The 21,433-nt window shown below is 35.1% G+C and overlaps 1 protein-coding gene across 4 annotated transcripts; it reads right to left on the bottom strand.

The window, feature by feature from the left end:
• Positions 1 to 527: 527 nt before the first annotated feature.
• LOC136039229 (uncharacterized) lies at positions 528 to 11,087 on the bottom strand. 4 transcript variants are annotated; one of them, XM_065722769.1, is made up of 2 exons: positions 10,976 to 11,087; positions 528 to 4,122 (listed from the first exon to the last, which is right to left on the bottom strand). In XM_065722769.1, exon 2 carries the CDS (start codon positions 4,113 to 4,115, stop codon positions 2,943 to 2,945), a length of 1,173 nt encoding a protein of 390 aa, XP_065578841.1. In that variant the 5' UTR covers positions 4,116 to 4,122; positions 10,976 to 11,087; the 3' UTR covers positions 528 to 2,942. The 4 variants fall into 4 exon arrangements, with proteins under 4 accessions (XP_065578841.1, XP_065578843.1, XP_065578842.1 ...); XM_065722771.1 differs by having other exon boundaries at positions 10,989 to 11,043; XM_065722770.1 differs by lacking the exon at positions 10,976 to 11,087 and adding an exon at positions 9,459 to 9,599.
• Positions 11,088 to 21,433: the final 10,346 nt, after the last annotated feature.

Here is a 21,433-nt window from a genome sequence, read left to right as displayed (position 1 = left end):
ACTCAGGGCTGAACAGCAAGCAGGTCGTCCTTGGTTAGGGTGGTTAGAGGTAAACCTTTTTCCAGAGGTGGGAAACAGATTTAAAGGAAATGAGAACTTCCTGGGAGGATGCAAATAGGCAAGCTTTGAACAGATTGAGATGGAGGAGGAGCGTCTGGAAATGTGTTGGACTTAGGCGGCCTGGTGCTGCTGTGAGTTGTTAGTAGTAGTATGAATATAGGAAAATGACAAAAGTGGACTAAGTATTCAAGCTTAGGTTAGTGGACCTAAGTGGACTTAGGCTCAAGCGTTCAAAATAAGGATTTGATGATATGAGTTTAACCTTGTTTATCCAATCAGCAACTGAAAAACCAGCTGAGCAATGGGCTTATATATTTGTTTTTGTTTACTGGGTTCAATCGAACTTTAAGTTGCAATACCTGCATTAATATTTCACATGCAATAGGAAGACTTATGTCTGCCAAATGGTCAACATTCAATAGTCAAATAGCAAACATACAATTTGTTCATTGAAAAATAAAGAAAAAAAATGTATAAATTAATTTATTATATATAACTATGAGGTAAATTGAAGAAAAAAGAAAAAGTTATACATGACGTAACGAAACAAATGAGCAAATGCGTAAGGTACATCAAACTCTTTAAAAAGGACATAAATCAACTCAAATGTTAATTAAATATTCAATTCATTGACAATTTATTAGATTGATATTTAATTAAAAATAGATATAAAAATAAACTTAAATATCAATCCTCACTCGTCTTTGAAGTTTTTACTAATGAGAATTGCACAATTTTCTCGCCTTTGTTTTATAAACAGCTCCTTTTTACTAGATATTTTAATTGTAAAAAAAATAAAAAAATTTTCAGGGATCACAATTTATTTTCCTTTTTTTCCATTTTGGGTTGTTTATGCTACTTTTAGAGGTTTTAATAAAGTAAAAAAAGAACAATCACAACTACCCTGGTATGTAAACAACCCCTTTTACAGGGGGGGGGGGGGGGTACTTAGTTTCTAAAAATTAAACTCGTTGATCAAAATTCTGTATAATTCCTACGCTTTCATACAAAACAACAAAAATTATAGTCAAATTACAAATAAAAATATGTTTGTTAAAAATAATATAAAATTAGAAGAACTTCAAAGTACTTTGACAAAAAAGGAATTGCACAGATGAAAACATTATTTACTGTTTTTTCAATTCAGATTTTAAAATGTTCATGGATGGTCCTACTTTTATGGCTTTATTTTTGTACATAGTAAATAAAATTTTGCAAGAAGTCTTTGAGGCAACAATCTCCCCGATACTTGAGGAGAAAATAAGCTTTTTCAAACGTGCCCAGTAGACAGAGTCACGAAAAAGCATCTAGGGGGACCAAGAAGCTCATTTTTAATAGGCCCTTTAACTTTTAAAGTCCTTTTAATCAGCCCTAACTTTTAAAACCTTTCAATTGACCTTTTAACTTTTGAATCTCACAGTGAAAATTTATATTATTCCAATTTAACATAACCATGAATATTCTGGCTTCATTCACAAATGAATAGTTTAAATAATAGTTTTAAGTAAATTAAGAAGAATATTTAGGGCTTTAATAAAATATTCCGAATTCCAATTTTGACAGCAAGACCTCGTTTAATCCCTTGCAATACTTCAGAAACTCTAAAGACTTAAAAATATCCAAACCTTTATTGGTTTTAAGTGCAACGATTTCTGATTGGATTTGGAAAGAGAAAATTAATGAGAGAAAAAACAGGGACTAGAGTTGGATAACCACTCCCTTAGCAAAGCTTGGATATCAAGTTGCAAAATTTTGAACCAGCAGCCTCTCTTGGATGAATGTTTAGAATCTCATAAACCAAAAGCTCATAAACTCAAAACTGCAAAACTCTCTCTCAAAAACTCAAAATCCCCCTAAAAAAAGAGTTTGTGTACACCTATGACAGTAATGTTAATATCACGCATTCCTTTTTATGAAAAAGCAAAATAAATTTGCAAATCAAATGTGAATGGGGCCAAAATGGCTTTTGTGTTTAACAAGGTTTCCCTTATAAAATGCAACAAGTTAATATTGCAAATTTGCAAATATTGCAAGTTAAATTTGCAAATCAAATGTGAATGGGGCCAAAATGGCTTCTGTGTTTAACAAGGTTTCCCTTATAAAATGCAACAAGTTAATATTGCAAATATTGCAAGTTAAATTTGCAAATCAAATGTGAATGGGGCCAAAATGGCTTCTGTGTTTAAAAAGGTTTCCCTTATAAAATGCAACAAGTTAATATTGCAAATTTGCAAATATTGCAAGTTAAATTTGCAAATCAAATGTGAATGGGGCCAAAATGGCTTCTGTGTTTAACAAGGTTTCCCTTATAAAATGCAACAAGTTAATATCTATAAACTGATGCTTTGGACCGAAAGATTTTTAGCATTAACTAATTGTAAAAGGATAATAACACAACTTAAATCAGGCATACATGATCCTTAAGATGGAACTGGGTGAAACTTCAAAATTTAAATAAGTATCTTTGATAATTTTTTTACATTTGGAACATCTGTTAAAATACAGTAGGATCATCCTAAAAATTTAAAAGTACTTAAGGCATCAAGATAAAAAGATTTCAGTCTTATATGAAAGACAAGGAATTATTTGAAACAAAACCACCCTTTTCCATAAAAAATTTCATATGTTATGGTCTTAGGTGGTGCTACTTAGATTTGGAAGATAACTCCTGGGGGAGGGATGGTATGCCCCCTATTTGTTGAAGAATTAGTAACGACTATGGTTAGTTAGTATATGAGTTAAAATTTTCAATGGGAAAAATATGTGACACAAGAAGCAGGTCAGCTAGAGAATGGGTTTCGGCCACTCAGTATCTTAGAAATAATTAGATACAACAGAAAAAAAGGTTACAAACTAGAAAGAAAAAGAAAAGAAAAATGGAGTCAACAATGATTTGATCCATCTAAATGTACAAACGATGGTGGTTTCTCAAAAGAAGATAACTTGTTAACAAGACTACTGACAATTTCGCTTAATGCTCCAATTCTCTGTTCACGATCAAGCAAATTCTTCTTCAGAGTAGCAATTTCTTCATTTTTTACTTTTAGTAGAGCTTTTACTTGATTTTTATCATAATCATCACCAAAAGTTTGGTCATCTGATAATGTCACTTTACTAACATATGGATTATCTTCAGGCAATTTTGCATATGAGTGAATGCTGTATTGAGGAATTTTCTTCTGCTTTTTCTCAGTTTTGGCATAGTTATGAGCTTTGCCTTTAAAATTCTTCTGTATCTTGAAACACTGTCCAATATCACGTGCACATAGAATATGTTTTGTTGAAAACGATTCACCCTTGTGCTTTAGTAAATTTAAGATATCATTTATATCTTCGAAATAAATTTCTTTACCATCAACAGGTAGATGGTATATAACCTTATACTCTGAATCAATTTTTGAGGGGGAAAGTGGATTTAGTTGAATATCTTGGCCTGAATCTTCATCACTATTACAAGAAATCATTACCTGTTTAACATTTACTCCCTCTGAAACATAGTGAACTGCATCAACAATACTACTAAATTCTTTATCTTCACCGTGATTAGAAATTTTATATGAATAATTGCTACAGGTGTCTCTTCTTTTTACCTTCTTACTAGGTGATACTGATTTGACCAACAATTCAGCTGATCTTTCTCTTTTTCTGGTCAATAGGTCAGATTCTTCTGATTTTAAAATGAACTCTGATACAGCCTCATCATTACTACTTTGATCAAAAGAATCATAATTCTGGCCCATCTCTACAAAAGTATTCACCTCCTCTTTCTCTGGGAGATCAACAGAATCAACAACTCCAAATGAAAAAAAGTCCACATCAACTGAATCAATTTCAACTCTTGATGAGTTGTCTGTTTCATCAACAGGAGAAATCACTCTCAAGGATTGCATTTTGGTTGCTGCATAAATATGATCTTCTTTTTTCATTTCTATTTCTTCATACTGGTGATCATTGTGAGTCCCTTGCTCAGTGTTTGAAATATCATAGCTATGCTCATTCTGAATGTGGGCACCAACTAGACGTGCTTCACTATCAATGGACTGGCTGCAGAGCATCACTAATCTGAAATTAAATAAAATTTATCTTAACAACAGCAACTTGGTGGTGTGAAAATTGGATACAGGATTATTGGCAAAATTTGAGATAAAAACATTTATTTCAACTTTAATTTATTATTTTCTACTTACATTTATTCTTAAGTGTCATTTTGAGTAGCTTCCCTTGGAGTGTGACTTTACTTACCTGGACTTTGAAGCTATTGATTTTTCATCCCCATGCGGATTAGCTTTTGTTTGCTCTGTTTTAAAATTTTAATTTAAACAAACAAAATAAAGTAATATATTCCTAGTGCTTCTTATTCTTCTGACTTTACAAAGTTACCAACAGTGCGCAGTTGCCAAAAGCTATATTTCTACAACGCCATAGATAACGTTAGCTCAGAAGTTTTTTTGCGTATTTTCGAAGATAGTGTCCAGAAGAGAGCAATATCAAACAGTCTAGAGGCCGTATTGATACTGGCGGGATTTTAATCCTTAAATTGCTGGGAACAAGTGATTTGAGTATTGCACTTCCCACAGTTTCTATTTACCTTGAGAATTTTCAAGGCAATAATTATTTGGGCTATCAACAGTGTTGTTGCGAAAGAACTAAAGATTTCCATAGAAAATCTTTGGAAAAATAAGACATATCTAGTTTTTTAATTGTATACGTGCGTGCAGCGTGGCCATAAAATGCCACCAAAATCACAGCAAAAAGTGCTATGAAACGGCCAAAAACCTCAACGCACAAAAAGGCTCTCATAAGTGTGAAGTGGAAGGGTGTGCTTTAGATGAAAGGTCAAATACCGTACAAAATGACGAATGTATTGATGTCTGATACAGATTACAACATACTCAACAAAATGAACCAAGACTTGGAAGTGTTTGGGTCTGCCCCTTATGCAAAACTGGCAACAGCAAACAAACCATCACAGATATTGTAACAACCGCATTACAAGAACACAGAAATGAAATGCTGGGTATGTTTAACTCAAACAGGATATGAGTGTTTCTCTGGACTCTGTCAAAGCCAAAATTAACAGTCTTGAAGAGAGGATAAAAACAAGTTTCTGTGTCAGAAGTCAAGGACATTGTTCTTGTGTCTATTTTGCGACGTTTGCAAAATAGTCAGGCAAGAAAAAGACCAGTTTAACAGACGTCTGAACCTCATTGCTTCTGGCGTACCACCTCAGATAGACAATGCCCAATTCATGCATGCATTCCTGAAAAGTGAGTTCAAAATAGGCGTGGGTGTCATTTCAAATATTTGGCACCTGCCAGGAGGGCAAAACCATAGTGCACCTGGATCATCAGCCACCAAAAGGCCTGATCCCATCTTATTCTCCATCAGTTTGGGCAAACAGAGAGCAGAAATCTTGAAGCTTTCCTGAACAAAAAAGGCACAATTGCCTTTTATGCAGATACCTCTTGAGAAGACCGTCCAAAAAGAAAAAAATTGGTTGAACAGATTATTGGTGAGCAGAATCTGGGAATAAGAAAGGTCATTATGGCATAAAACAGACTGCCCTCAGGACCCCCAGTCCCAAGACAGATAGAGGACTAGATGTGGCACAAAGTAATGTAAATAGGGAGCAAGAAGTAATTTGCAGTGAAATGACCTGAAGCTTTGCCAGCACTGAGTTACTGGTCTCAACAGACAAAGTTTTCTGAACGGCTTGTTCATGCAGCGAGAGCAAGCATGACAACAGTGGAAGTGGTGAAAGTGATATCGAAATCAGTCGGTCTTGACCAATGACACCATTGGTAAAATGGACTATTCTGTTGAAATATCTGTCATTAGTAGAGTTCCACAAGGCACAATCATGGGGCCCACAATTTTCAGCATATATATTAAAGACTGTACAACTCACCAGAAAAACCCACTGACACTATATGCTGACGATTGCAAGCTCTTAGAACAGGCCCAGATTAGCCAAAATCACTCAACAATGCAAGGAGATTTAGATGAATTATCTAGATGGTCATCTGAGTGGGGTTTGCAGTTCAATGTGTCAAAATGCAAAGTCTGGTATCTTGGACATGACAACCCCTGACAACCTTACTATATTGGAGATGACCTACTTGAAGCTGTAAGTGAGCAGAAGTACATGGGGGTTATTGTTGCTCATACCTCATACCATACAAAGGTCATACCAGCCTTGCAAGACAAGCCATGTGAGAAACGTCTTGTGTCCCTCAAACACCCCACCCTAGTCTATCAAAGGAAGAGAGGAGACACAATTGCTAGTCACAAACTACTAAAAAACGCCCTCTCTAAGCATTTTTCTCCTAATCCCTTGCAAGTACAAAATAAGGTCACAAAAAGAAGCTGCAAGTCCCCCATCACTATCAACGTGAGCACCAGCACTTCCTCTCTGTACATGCTGTCCCTCACTAGAAGAGCCTCTTCAAAGCCACAGTTCAGTTCCAAACCATTGATGTGGTCAAGAAAGGAGTTGATCAGGCCTTGGTCAGCACAGAGTGCAGGCTAACAACCAAACCATACTCATGTCACACCACCAGCAAGACATTCCGCAGGAGACTCATCACCACCTCATCTTGCTGGACAGGTGATCTTAAGGTAATAAATTCAGTTGGGACCATATTCAATTTAGTTCACACATGGTTTGGGGTGCAAATCTGACAGGTATTCAGGAGTTTATTCTGAAGGAAGCCCCAAATTTCAGACAGAGGAGAGCACACGCACAAAGAAAATATCAAAGATAGGCAAAATGTATGGCACATAAAAGAGATAACAGGAAAAATCTACATGTTTTCTGGGAGGGGGGGGGGGTCCTTTTATCCATCATGCACAATGTCTGGCGAAAATCGACATTCTTTTAATTCCTAGGTGAGACTATCCTATCTGCTAAGCCTTTCCTATATGCATCCCTTGTATTCTAAAAAACGTCATTCCCAGGAAGTTTATATTTTGGTCACTAATCAAGGCAGGTTTTTTGAAAACAAAAGCAGTTTGAGCAAGCATCCTGTCAACATTGAAATTGAAAGTGAGGCAATTAACTCAAGGACAGTAGACTGATGTTCTACCTCAAAAGCTACCTGCTAACTAAGTCAGGAAGCTATGGAAAAAGAACATCTACATTCTTCTATTAGTACTATTAAGGAACTACATGTCCTTACAGCCAGATGCAAAGGAACACAATTCACATTGTCCATTTAACTTAACAGGAAAAAACAGGAACCATCATAAAGCTTAACAGGAAAAAACAGGAACCATTATACAGCTTCAAGAAAAAAAGGTAATACGGCCAAACAGAATAAAAGCACAAAGGACATGTAGCTTGACAAAAAGGGCAATATGATGGTTGCCACAAGGACAAAGGAACTTCATAGGCTATACATCTGCAGTATCTCTCAGTGAAAAATCCAAGTAAGACAATAGGAACTTCTTACTATCACATTTCATGGGAAAAACAATACTAATTAAACTTTTAATAAAAAATTCTAAGGCTTTGTCAAGGTCCTTCAAGCAGATTGAACAGTTTCCTCTCAGGAGGCTTTTCAGACTGGATGATAATTATGATGATTCAAAGAAGTGGAAAAGTTGGCACAGATCTTGAGCAGCATTTAAGTTGTGGAGGACACTCCATGAAGAGGACACTAGTGTTGTTGTACACATGTTGAACAAGAATTATCCTGTAAATTCGTACTTTTGCTGTGTCAACTGTACATGGTTGTACTTTTGCTGTATCAACAGGCAATAAGCTATTCTTTTGATATTATACCTCTAAAACTATGAAAGGTGGAAATTCTTGTTATATTCCAAAAATATTTGGTTTGAGGCTGATCCCCCCCACAAAACCTATATTCTGAAATGTAGGAAAAATTTATTTTATAGAATATCCTATGCTATTTATTTCTTTTAATACCATTTTTCATTATAGCACAGTAAGATACAGAAAATAATTGCTTTTTCAAAATGAAAAATCTGTGCATTTTAAATTTGCTTGTTTCTGACTTGGATTTTGACTCAATGTAATTTAAATTAAAGAAAAAACATAAACAATGTTCCTTAAATAGACTTGAGATGGGGAAATCTTCTGATGCATGCCTGCTATGCTTGGTGAAAACATTCTTGATTGCAGGGGATGCAATAATATCATCTACTGTAGATGTTGGAGCCAGACCAAATCAACAGGAAGTAATTACTCATATGCCTTAGTCCAAGCCTGCATCTCTATGCACTTCATTCAGAGGGAACCCCTTCTACAATTGCCCCAAATTTCATATTTCAAAATATTTTCTTTCACCTTTATCTTACCCTGCAAGAATAACTACCCCCTCCCCCCCAAAAAAAGAAAAACAACTAAAAAAAATGAAATATAAAAATAAATGCTACAGGCCATTCTAAACCCTATGTTCTGCCTAAATTTCAAAACATAGACCAAATATTCCAATATCCCTTCATTTCTCACTTTTATTTGTTAGTTGACTGTATTCATTTTTTTTTTTTCTATTCCAGTTTGTTGAAAATAAATAATTGATATTATTTTCAATAAATATTAAAAGAACATATTTCTCCTGCATCTAATTTGAACAATTTCTAACCAGAATCCTGACTCAAAGAAATCATCAACTGTGGCAAAAAAATATATACAAAAATAGTCATTAAGCACTGTAACCAATAGAATAACTCAACTATTAGTATAGTATTTAAGTATTATACAGGTAACATTTGAGAATCTGGGTTGCAAACATGTGACAATACCCACTTTTTATTAAGTTAATACCAGAGAATTAGCTTTGGCTTGCTGGGAAAATACATAGTAGCAGTATTTTAATTAAATATTTAGTAGGTATTTTGGTTAAGTTAGTTTATGTATTTAATATAATATGCTCTGGGTGGCCCCCCTTCTATAATCCTTTGTTGTATTTTACAATTTTGCTAATAAAGTAATATATTTTCATCATGTTTTGTTTAATTTACTAGCATTAACCAAACTTCAGTTCTGGAGTGTTTCTTGTATAATACAAGTACCATCATCAGTCCCTCCATCCAGTCCTTCAAATACCAACTGGACAAGGAGTAGGGGAAGAGGCAGTGGATGTTAGATGGTTCATCAACTCAAGAACATTATAGGTCTTGAGGATCTCAAAGCCCTCATATGGATTAAAGTGATTAAGATAAGAAATAATTTTGTCCAGACTTCAGTAAAAGTGTAATTTAATGTTTTTTTCAATAACTCAGACATTTCCTTGGCAATGTGAATAAAACTTAGGAATATAACCAAGGGTAATGTCTAAAGAGGGGCTTTCAAGTATCAGCTCCTATCCTCACATATTTTTAAAGGTCAGGACCCTCTAGAAGGGGAGGGAGTGGAGGTAGGTATTTCAAAATACCTTCCCAGGACATACTTTGGTAAAATTCTAGTTAATTGACTTCTTGCTATCTCAGAAAGGGTTTTGGTTAGGAAAATGAAACTTTCAGGGATGAATCTACAGACTAAAGTATGTCCTGGGAAGGTATTTTGAAGCAACTACCTCCACTCCTTCTCCCTCTAGAGGGCCCTGACCTTTGATGACCTTTAAAAATATGTGTGTTATAAAAGTGAAACCTTGCAAAATAGTTCTTCTGCTTAATTGAATTACAACAAAATTGTTTTCAGCTTCATAACTTTGCTGAATTCCATTTTATAAGGTTTTAAAGACATGCAAATACATTTCCTAAATTTTGAAAAAAAAAACAACATTGATATGGCTCAAAATTTGGCAAAATTATAGCAAATCATATAACTGGCTTTTGTATAAAGTGAATATACCACTCAATTTTTAATGCTCTTTACAAATATAATAATTGCTTCTGTTTTAAATTTAGATTTAAGCACTTTTTTAGCTCTTAAAAATTAGAAATTTTCAAAAAATTATGACAATTCATATAACTGACTTACCAATAAAGCAAACATACTACTGATGCCTTTTTTATGTTCTTTATGAATACAATAATTGCTTCTACTACAAATTCAAATTTAAGCCCTTTTTAAGCTCTTAAAAATGACAAATTTTCAATTAAAGTATAAGTTATCCTGTTGTTGATGACAATATAAAACTATGTTTTCTCTGCATTGTTTCCAACAAAACAATACTATGTTTTCTCTGTGCCATTTTTTGACAAAATAATCCTACATTCTCTCAGTGCTAAAATCTTTTATAATAAGGTTAGTTTAGGTTAGGTTAAAAAATGCTTAAATTTAAATTTAAGGTAGAAGCAATTATTACATCTGTAAAGAGCATAAAAAAGGCATTGAGTGGTATATACACTTTATATGAAAGCCAGTTATAAAATTTGCTATAATTTTACCCAAAATTCTACTCAAATAACAGGAATTGCATTTTCAGAACTAAAGGCAGAGAAAAAGCAACTAGTAACTGAAAAGTAAGGTAAAATGTTGTTTTGTCAAAATTTGAATAGGTATAGACCCATCATGTAGGCAAATTTCAGGGCCCTCTAGAAGGAGAAGTAGTAGAGGTGGGTACTTTAAAATACCTTCCTGGACATACTTTAGTCTTTAGATTCATCCCTGAAAGTTTCATTTTCCTAACCTAGATCTTTTCCAAGACAGCAAGAAGTCAATTAACTGGAAAATAAATTGGGATTGAGCAAAGTTGTGAAGCTGAAAACAATTTTATTGTACTTCATTCAATCGGAAGATCTGTTTTGCAAGGTTTCACTTTTATAACACACATATTTTTGAAGGTCATCAAAGGTCAGGACCCTCTAGAGGGAGAAGGAGTTGAGATAGGTACTTCAAAATACCTTCCCAGGACATACTTTAGCCTGTAGACCCATCCCTGAAAGTTTATTTTCCTAACCTAACCTTTTTTTGAGATAGCAAGAAGTCGATCAACTAGAATTTTACCCCTTTTTAATACTCTATGAGTTTTTTAATCCATTTTCAATTCTCCTGGAATTTCTGCTTCTTCTTTGTTTTCACTTTTTTATTTATACAGTATTGCCGGTTTATAGTGACCAAGTATTTGTTTTCCAAAATCCATAAATTAAATACACCGAGTCGTTTATCTTCTACATTTGGAGAAACCTGTGCAGAAGAAAGCGATAACAAACACAAATGGCTGTATTGGTACCAACTGGCTATTCATCCTTAAACTGCTGAGAATAGGTGATTCCAATGTCTGTATTTCCCACAGGTCCAAACCCTCCCAAGTTCTGAAAACCCCGTAACGAATTGACATCTGTCAGCTGAACGTTAGATGAGTTTGATGCATATACAAAGTCTCAGTCCAAGAAGATAAGGAGCTTTTCATGAGAAATACACTGGTCAACAAAAGGCAATATTCAAAAATAAGTGCATTGAAAACTGACCAAACACATGCAGAAAAGGGACTATAGTGGTAACCAAGTGCCAGCCATTTTAAGGAAGAAAAGTTTTACGAAGTGTCCAAAAATCTGGGTGAGTCATTTCACCAAATTTTACAAATCCAAGAGTTTGAAGTTTGCTTCCATCATTTGATTTTTATACCTTGACTTGATTTGAACCCAAATGTCAAAAAACACAAGGAACAGGCAACTACCAAACAACAACAGTCCTGGGGATTTCAGAAGAACCACTAGAGCTATCACTCTCTTGCGACCTCTGCTGGGCCAGAAGAAAAAACTAATAACAGTACAGTAGACAGGAATGCAACAAATTTCAGAGTAATCCAAGGAAATACTAGTGGTTCAAATGATGGCAGAAGTTTCTTCATCTCAGTAGTGGTTCTTTCCCCTGAAAATTTAAGCTGTGTATGACTTAGTCAAAAGAGTGTATGACAGCGTTCAAAAAGTAACCCTGGACCTTCCCAACATAAGACGTGAACTTGACACCAAACCAAGTATGGATGACGTCCGAGGTAACGTTGCTGGAGTATACCTGAACCTTCACCAAAGACTTGAGACACTTTGACATGCTTCATCCAACTCAAGCGCCAGCTGAACAAAGTGCAAAACTGGAAATACAAACAGCTGGGCCTAGACAAACCGAGACTCATCAGAGCAATCAGGCTTGGCCCAAGAAGTACAGCAAATGAAGCCAGAAGTAGCCGTTGCAGGTACCGTCTACTCCTGATTTGTCTTGCACCTGGATCAAAACAATTCAGAAACCAAATCGTAAACAAATCACATGAGATGAAAGAAAAACTAACCATATTCTTCAGAAATGATGTGCCCTGGATGTATAGACAAATTCAGCATGGATGGGTCCCACCGCAACCAAATCCCAACCCACCATCAAACAGGCCCAAATGTACCCGCCCATCATCAAGTGCGTCAAAAAATGGAGGACCAAGATGGCTTTGAACAAATAGCCAAGTTTGGGTAAACCCGAAAAGACAAATACGAAGCAATGTGAAAAATCTAGCTATAGGCAAAATACATCATATGACGATGAAAGAAAATTTTTGAAAATTATGTATTCAAATGCTGACCAGCTTCTGTCAAAGTTTGACGAGCTGAAATTAACCATGAGTGTACATAATCCTGACGTGGTCTTGCTGACTGAAGATAAGCTGAAGTTTTCTTAATGTAAGCTACAGTAGAAGGAAATACACATCGATGGCTATAGCCTTTGTAGCAACCTAGAAGACAACAAGAGATGCTGCTCCATCTACACTTAAAATGACCTAGCTATCAAAAAAAGCACACACCAAAGACGAATGCCATTGAAGCAATCGGAGTCAGAGTTCTCACAAATACAGATTCAATAAATCTGATATGTGCATACAGATCACTAAGCCAGCTTATCTCAGTAACAAACAAAAACACTCTGCTCAGGAGATCACCTCTAAATGGGTGATTTCAACCTACCTGAACTGAAGTGGACCTCAATAGAAAGCCCAAACCACCCCTTTGTTGAACTGATACAAGATCTGTTCTTGACACAGCAAGTAGCCGAACCAACACATTACAGAGAGGGGTTAGACTGAAAACATACTGGAATTGATACTCTCCACAAATCCTGACTGCATGCTAGACGTAAAGCACCTGCCTCCCTTTGGGAAAAGTGATCACTGCTGTCTTATGACAATAATTAGTGTGCCAAGCTCGACCAAAGACTTCTACACAAATACGCATGCGTACAATTCCAGAAGTATAGTGAAGAAATGCAGGCTGTTTACTGGGAAAAAGTCAAAGTTGCAGAAATCATCAATAAAAAATGGCCATCTTGAAGGATGTCACTGGACGGTCTATTGAGCTTGCAATAAAATAAAAGAAAAGACTTGCTCCAAAATAAAAGAAGGACATAACAAGAACAACTGAAAGAAAGACAGCATCTGAAGCCAAAACAGCCCCTAAAATTTTTTTGAAGTATGTAAACTCTAAAATAACTTCTTGCCAAAGGGTGCCTGAGCTGGTCAACAACGATGGTAGCACTTTATCAGAGGACAAAGAAAAAGTACAAATCCTCCATGACTTTTTCAGCTCCATTTACACTTCCCAGACAGCCACTCAAACCGAGACAGCTGCCAGAAATAGCCCCCACAATAGCCCCAAGATGAATTACATCCAAATCACCCCAGCAAATGTTCTGAACCAACTGAACTAAATGAAACCCAACAAATCTCCTGGACCTGATGGCATCCACGGCAAATAGCTGACCAAAGGAAAAGATGAACTTAAAGAGCCCCTCTCGAACATATTTCAGTTCTCGCTAGAGCAGGGGAAACTACCCACTGACTGGAAGACAGTTACAGTAACCCTGATCTCCAAAAAAGGTTCAAAAACCAAACCTGAGAATTACGGACCTATCAGCTTGACAAGCCTGGTCTGTAAACTCATGGAGGGAATCTTTAGAGATGGCATCATTGAACATATACTGAAAAATAAGCTGATCAACCCAAACCAATTTGGCGTTCTACCAAGAAAGGTCACCACGACTGCACTTTTGAAGCCTTGAATGACTGGACGGAAGCCATTGAGAATGGAAAGTCTGTTCTTGCAGTCTGTTCTGGCTGGAAATCGCTGTTACAACAACTGTATTTTTTTATTATAGTTTTGATAGATGGGGAGAAAAAAAATGTTGAAAGATAGATTTACTCTGAAATTAATAAGAATGTTTTTCCAATTTAGGGATCTTCGGTATATTACTGGAATTTTTTTTTTTTAGTTTATATCCGAAATTGGACGATATTTTGGTTAGAATATTAAAGAATAAGAAAAATATAACAAAGAATAAGTGGAAAAGAAGAAAAAGGAAATATAATATACAAAAGAAAAAAAAAGAACAAATAAAAAGAATAATGAATAAATAAATAAATCTATAAAAGAAATAAACTATAAAAAGATAAAATAAAAAAAAGGAAAAAACGGAACATAATGGAATCCCAACCGTGATTACAAAGCTGAAACTAAATTTACTTACCAAGGATAAGTCATAATCTAACACATATGTGAATATGGCCATTCAAAGAGACTTGATATTCTTTGGTTCACAATAATCATATATTTGATAGAGCCAGAATATTGTTTATCTAAAAACAAATTGTCTCGTCTCTTTACAATACACATAACCCTAAAAATATTATAGTTCAATTACAAAAAAACGACCCGACGTTTGTAGTCAAGAAATATCATTAATAAGTTCATCAACTCCAATGATCTCTAAACACATCAATAAAGGAAATTAATACCCTCCGCCCAGATATGCAACAATGTTCTAAAATATTACTGACTATCCAAATTAAGAGATTCATAATCAAAAGTTAATGAAATTAAAGCAATGTAGAAATAATTAAATTTTAAATTAATTGTATTCTATCGAAGTTAGAATATTCTTCAATATCGAAAATTCTGCTAATGGTCAAACGAAATAAACATTTTCATGATACTTTCATAATAGATTTAACCCTTATGCTTTTAGCCCTTCTTAAACCTTCTAGACTTGACCATTCTTAAGACTTTATTTTTTTGGTATGCTGTCAATTGCGTAGTTAGTAATCATTTTGAAATTTATAGAAGCATATTAATTTTTCTCATCATTAATTGAAACGATTTTTTTTTGCTTAATTTAATTTCTTTAGTTTCTATTTTTCCTTATCTAATTTTCATTTCGTTGTATTCATCATCAAATTTTCACTTGGTAAAATAGCCGATTAGGCTCCCTCAAGAAACTCTTAGAGCGTAAACCTCAAGGTAAAAAATAATGCTGTGCTTGGGTTTCTGCTGCTTATGGGTCAAAGCCATTTTAAGAACAAATAAATAAATATAAAGACGGCAAGTGGGTCTTAGGCTAGTAAATGAAAACGAAGTGAAACAGCAAAAATCCAACAAATAGTTTCCCCTTCTTGAAATTGACGTCTTCAGCGTAAACAAAAGAAAAAAAAAGAAACTGGCAACTAAAACTAAAAAATATAACTAAAAGATATACATTAAACGAAAATAGACTAACATAAAATATATAAAACACAATTATTTATATTCACAATTTCCAGCTACCTTCATCAAACTACGAAAGTAAATAGATTGAAAACAAAATTAATAACAAATGAACTAGAAATATATTATTTAAAAAAAAGTCTTGATTAAGAGTTCGTTGGGTGAACACATTATTTTCGGATAATAACCTTTTAATAGAGTAAGACTCTACCTGCTTGATTTTTGTTGAGTTTTCTAACTTTGCAAAAGAGAACAGTACAGTAGCGCCGTAATACCGACCGTACTTCTGTGCTTAAGCTGCTGGGGATAGGTGTACCAGGTCTGGCACTTTCCATTTTGCTAGAGAAGTAAGAAGTCGGTTGGAACTTATCACCTGCTGGAATGGGAACTGACTCGCGAGATATAAAATTGATATACAGCCCTGTCTTGAACTTCATTTTTTGTGGTAATAAGTACTCCCGGCCAAAGGCAAAGGATCTACAGTCGTTTTCTGCTGCAGCTCGCAGAATTCCAAAGAAACAGCAGGTCATTTTATGTAGACCTCTGCAGGTAGATCGCCAAGTAGTTCGAAAATGAAACGCTCAAGAACCTCGAGTGCATTGATCTCGCCGTTTCTATGAGCGGTTCAGTGACAATACTAATACAACCCAAAGTTTGATTTCCAAATTGGTTTGAGAGTGTTAATAGGCAAATAGAGGGAAAAAGAGACATACTCGATTTGCAGTGGTCAGAATTAAAGTGTAAGACAGACTTTGTGAAAAATAGACTTAATGACATTTGTGAACCTGATATTTTCTAAAAAAAAATCGTCGGATGGTGAAAGATGGTAGGAGGAACCGAAGTTTAATGTTCTTTACAAATTTATGCAGCAACTGTGCTGTCTCCCCATTCGTCTGCTAAGTCAGAACGGCAGTTCTAAGTTTCGTTAAACATGTAGACGAAGCTTTGGAATAGGCAAAATACATACACTGTTGCTGCGATGACGCGCCCAAAACAAATGGTCTGAAGAGAAAATAAAAATGGGGGAGTAGCGACTTGGTCCATACCGCTGCCGTTAGTGTCAAGAATCTCAAGGTGAAAACAAGATTTTTCTTGACGGCAGTTTCTTGTTTGTCAGGCACAAAAAACTACCAATAGATATAAACTGCATTCTACTTAGATAGTTAGAATTGCTGTGTAATTTACGGAGCGGCACAATGCATCAGAAGGATATACCATTGGGCTCAGCACTATCACCCTTGGAAAAAAAAATAACAAATAAAGATGCTAGCATAAACAATCAGTTAGCATTTAGCAGTCAATGGATAAATTTGTCTGACTGCTTTTGCCCGGATACAAGGGTTGCTTAGCTATGCTGTAGACTTATGTGAATAATATCGTGATAATTGCTTGAATTAATTGTTACAATTGAAATCTTGGATACAAAGGAGTGATTTCTACGTTCGAGACAATTCCTGAGGAATCCGAAAGTGGGCGTTAGCCGTGCCCTTTCAACGGCTTATATAAACTGCACGCTGTAAACTAGCGTGGGTAAAAAATAAGTTTTTCTAAAGGGAGGCGACTTATATTATTTTAATAACGTCAGAATGGGAAGGAAATGAAGACCCAAACACAACCGAACAGAAGCTGAGTTATCGGATTCGGCTACGAATTTGACTAATAATTAGGATAAGAGTGTCAATGCGGACAGCCAGAAAACGAATGCAGAGAGTATCATTGAAATTTTGGAAATGGCCCAATCTCTTAATATGAACTTGGAAACCCTAGATCAGAGTGTACTTGAAATTCAGAATGATTTGGGTACAGTCGTACCCAGTCGTAACAGTCGTGTTGTGGAGATAGAAAATAAAAGAAAAGCAACGGACAATGAAATTGCAACAGTGAGATCGGAACTTCTAGCCCTGCAAAGTTTTGTGAAAGCCCAGTCACAGCTGATTAAGAAGTGCAACGAAAAAATGAATGTGGCTGTGTCCCAGTCTTTTTTTGATGAAAATCGTGACAAGTTGTACAATTTGCTGTTTTGGAGCCTTAATGATGTCCCAATGAATGAGGATGCATCTTGGGTTTCCAATGTGATTGTAGATGGTTTGTCACTCCTAACTGATAAGTTGCCACCATTCACTGTGGTTCACTGTTCCAAGAATTTTTTTTAAATTACGGTGGAATGTGTCCAGGAGCGTTTCTTGATTCTAAGCAACGGAAAAAATGAAAAGTATGTTTGTATTAGTGACGATGTTAAACCGCGTGTACGGGTTTTGCGTAAAGAATTACTAGGGTTAAGTAAGCATTTGGTGGATAAAGGTGTGGAATGCTGGGTACCTCCTACCCTACCACCCTGCCTCTCTGTTAAAAAGGACAACCGTGATATTAAAGTGCCTTGGCACAATGCTAAGAGTTTCTTGGATTCTAAAATTTTCATAAATCTTATTTGCTGCTGTTAAATTTAGTGAGTGTTTATTTGTTATTGAAAAAACCAATTAAAAACGAAACATAAATAAAATAAATAAATAAAGCTTGTTATTTTGTCGCTATAATTATGGTTGTGTAATTATGGAACGTAGGAGCCGTTGTATTTGGTTACTTGTATATTGATTCGTCACGGGCAAATCAAATACGGCCTGTTTCTTATTTTGTTTTTCTGAGATGGAAAGTCTTATTTTTGTTGTTGTTTGTTATTTTGTTCTTGTTTAGTTGTTTTTTTTATTCTGTTTTGGTTTTGTTTTGTTGTGGAGATGAGGCCATATTACTTTGTTGTAAAACTGTATGAATATGGTTGATTTTGATCGTGGCACCCCGGGCAACAACCGTCTTAAAAATTTAGAAGTTTCAATTGTGGGTTTTGGTAGTATGTTTATGGAGTAGCTCCAACGAAATTATGATATTGGGATTGCTGGTCAATGTGTTTCTTGTACTTCGAAGTACCTATTCAAAGATGGTTTGAGGTCTGGGTATAGTGATGGTGATTCTGAAGATCTCAGAGTTTTCTACCTTAACTGCCAGGGTTTGAATTTATCTTTTAATTATTTGAGCAAGATATGTGAACTTTCCATTTTACAGGTTTTTGGTCTCACAGAAACATGGCTAAATGAGCATAACTCTGCCCTCTTGGATATTCCAGGGTATATATTTTATCATAGAAATCGTCAACTTAAAAAACATAGAGGAATTGGAGCTTATGTACGGAGCGATATTGAAATTTTGGTAAGAATTGATCTGGTGCTGTATCACGAGATGGTATTTGAGCCACTTATCGTTCACCTTAGGCTTAAGCCAAAAGATGTTTATGTTGTTATACTTTATAGACCACCATCTGGGTCTATACCAGCCTTTATGGATATTTTGGAAAAAAAGTTGGCTAAACTACTTACTGGTTCGCACCCATTCTTCATGCTTGGGGACGGCAAAGCTACTTGATAATATTTTTTTAATTCAAAATTTTCGGATCCAGGGGTTATTGTTGCTGATTTTTCTGACCATTGTGGGATTTTAGCAAGTTTTAAAGTTTTTTTTAGCAAGGCAGCAAGACCTTAGATAGAAAATGAGTCTGTTACCTGTGCTCAACCAGAGTAACCTAGAAAAGTTTAAGCAAGAGATTTCTAATGTTAATTTGAACAATGTAGTTGAAAATCTAGATGATATAAATATAAGTTTTCAGAGTTTTTATGATGCACTGATCTCTATTTTGAGTGAAACTTGCATAATGAATCGGACAAGGTCAAAGAAATTATACCCAAAAAGCCATGGTTGTCATCTAGCCTTCTGCGGTGCATAAATAAGAAAGACCAGTTACATAGGGATTCAATAAGGAACGAAAATGATCCAGTTTGCTATAGAATTTGCAAAAATTATAAAAATGCTCTCAATAAACTTTTGAGAAATGCGAAGAAAAAATATTTTGAGTGTAAATTTAAAGATGCTTGTGGTAACCCAGCTAAAACAAGGAAAATTATTAAAAGTGTTTTAATAACTAAAACAAGTAAATTATTAAAATCCGGTTCGGCCTGATGAAGTTACTACAAGTGATTACATAGAAAAAACTAGTTTTTTTAACTGAAAGTAAGGAGCGACATTAAAACTTAAAACGAACAGAAATTACTCCGTATATGAAATGGGTTGTCCCCTCCGCAATCCCTCGCTCTTTACGCCAAAGTTTGACTCTTTGCCACAGTTCTGCTTTTTAATACAATTAAAAGCTTTAGCGTAAAGAGCGAGGGATTGCGGAGGGGACAACCCATTTCATATACGGAGTAATTTCTGTTCGTTTTAAGTTTTAATGTCGCTCCTTACTTTCAGTTAAAAAAACTAGTTTTTTTTATGTAATTTCTGAACGGTTTTGAATTAAGGCATGTTTGATTTTGGCTCTCCACACATAAATTATTAAAATGAAATTTGCATATTAATTCCTTTCTCTTAGTTTTGATCAGACAATTTTGAGAAATAAGGGATGGGAAAGGAGGCCTAGTTGCCATGCAATTTTTCAGTTACATAAAAAGGCAACTATAAATTTTTATTTTTAACGAATTTTTCTATTAGTAAAAAATATATGTAACTTAAGAATTATCTTACGTAACAAACTTTTATATTCTTTAATTTTTATTATGTATATGAGAGGGTTTGTACCCTCGTTAATACCTTGTTCTTTACACTAAATCGTAAGTTTTATCCCAATTCTTTAAGAATGACCCCTGAATCAGAAAGGCCGTAGAATAAATAGTTGAAATTACTAAAAATACTATCAAACAGTTCGTGGTAACGAACTGTAGTAAGGAGCGACCCGGCTCAATAGGAAACGATACTCTAAATTATAGAATTTTGATGCTAAAATATACATCAAAAGAATCGGATTTTCATGCTGATTTTAAATATATAAGTTTCATCAAATTTGGTATTTGTCATCAAAAGTTACGAGCCTGAGAAAATTTGTCTTATTTTAGAAAATAGGGGAAAACACCCCCTAAAAGTCACACAATCTTAACTAAAATCACACCATCGCATTCGGCGTATCAGAGAACCCTATAGCAAAAATTTCAAACTCCTATCTACAAAAATGTGGAATTTCGTATTTTTTGCCATAAGACAAATCACGGGTGCGTGTTTATTTGTTTTTTTTTTTTTTTTCTTCTTTTCCCCAGGGGTCATCGTGTCGACCAAGTGGTCCTAGAATGTTGCAAGAGAGCTCATTCTAACGGAAATGAAAAGTTCTAGTGTCCTTTTTAAGTGACCAAAAAATTGGAGGGCACCTAGGCCCCCTCCCACGCTCATGTTTTCTCCAAAGTCAACAGATCAAAATTTTGAGGTAGCCATTTTGTTCCGCATAGTCAAAAACCATAATAACTATGTCTTTGGGAATGACTTACTCTCCCACAGTCCCTGGGGGAGGGTCTTCAAGTTACAAACTTCGACCAGTGTTTACATATAATAATGGTTATTGGGAAGTGTACAGTCGTTTTCAGGGGATTTTTTTTTTGGTTTTGGGGGTGGGGTTGAGGAAAGGGGGCTATGTGGGAGGATCTTTCCCTGGAGAAATATGTCATGGGGGAACAGAAATTCAATGAAAAGGGCGCAGGATTTTCTAAAATTACTATGAAAAAAAAAAAATGAAAAAATAAACATGGAAAAGTTTTTTCAATTGAAAGCAAGGAGTAGCATTGAAACTTAAAACGAACAGAGATTATTACGCATATGAGGGGTTCTAAAAATACTTTAGCATAAAGATCGAGGTATTTAGGAGGAGATAAATACCTCGCTCTTTATGCTATAGTATTTTTAGTAATTTCAACTATTTATTCTACGGCCTTTCTGATTCAGGGGTCATCCTTAAAGAATCGGCACAAAACTTACGATTTAGTGTAAAGAGCGAGGTATTAACGAGGGTACAAACCCCCCCATATACATAATAAAAATTTAAGAATATAAAAAGTTTGTTATGTAAGTTAATTCTTAAGTT

The sequence above is a fragment of the Artemia franciscana genome, chromosome 19, assembly GCF_032884065.1.
Source record: "Artemia franciscana chromosome 19, ASM3288406v1, whole genome shotgun sequence".
Taxonomy (NCBI): domain Eukaryota; kingdom Metazoa; phylum Arthropoda; class Branchiopoda; order Anostraca; family Artemiidae; genus Artemia; species Artemia franciscana.
This window is presented reverse-complemented; position numbering and strand designations above follow the sequence as displayed.

What these genes read in the sequence shown, in the direction of transcription:
- LOC136039229 (XM_065722769.1), bottom strand. Translation starts at nt 4,115, where the DNA reads ATGCTCTGCAGCCAGTCCATTGATAGTGAAGCACGTCTAGTTGGTGCC.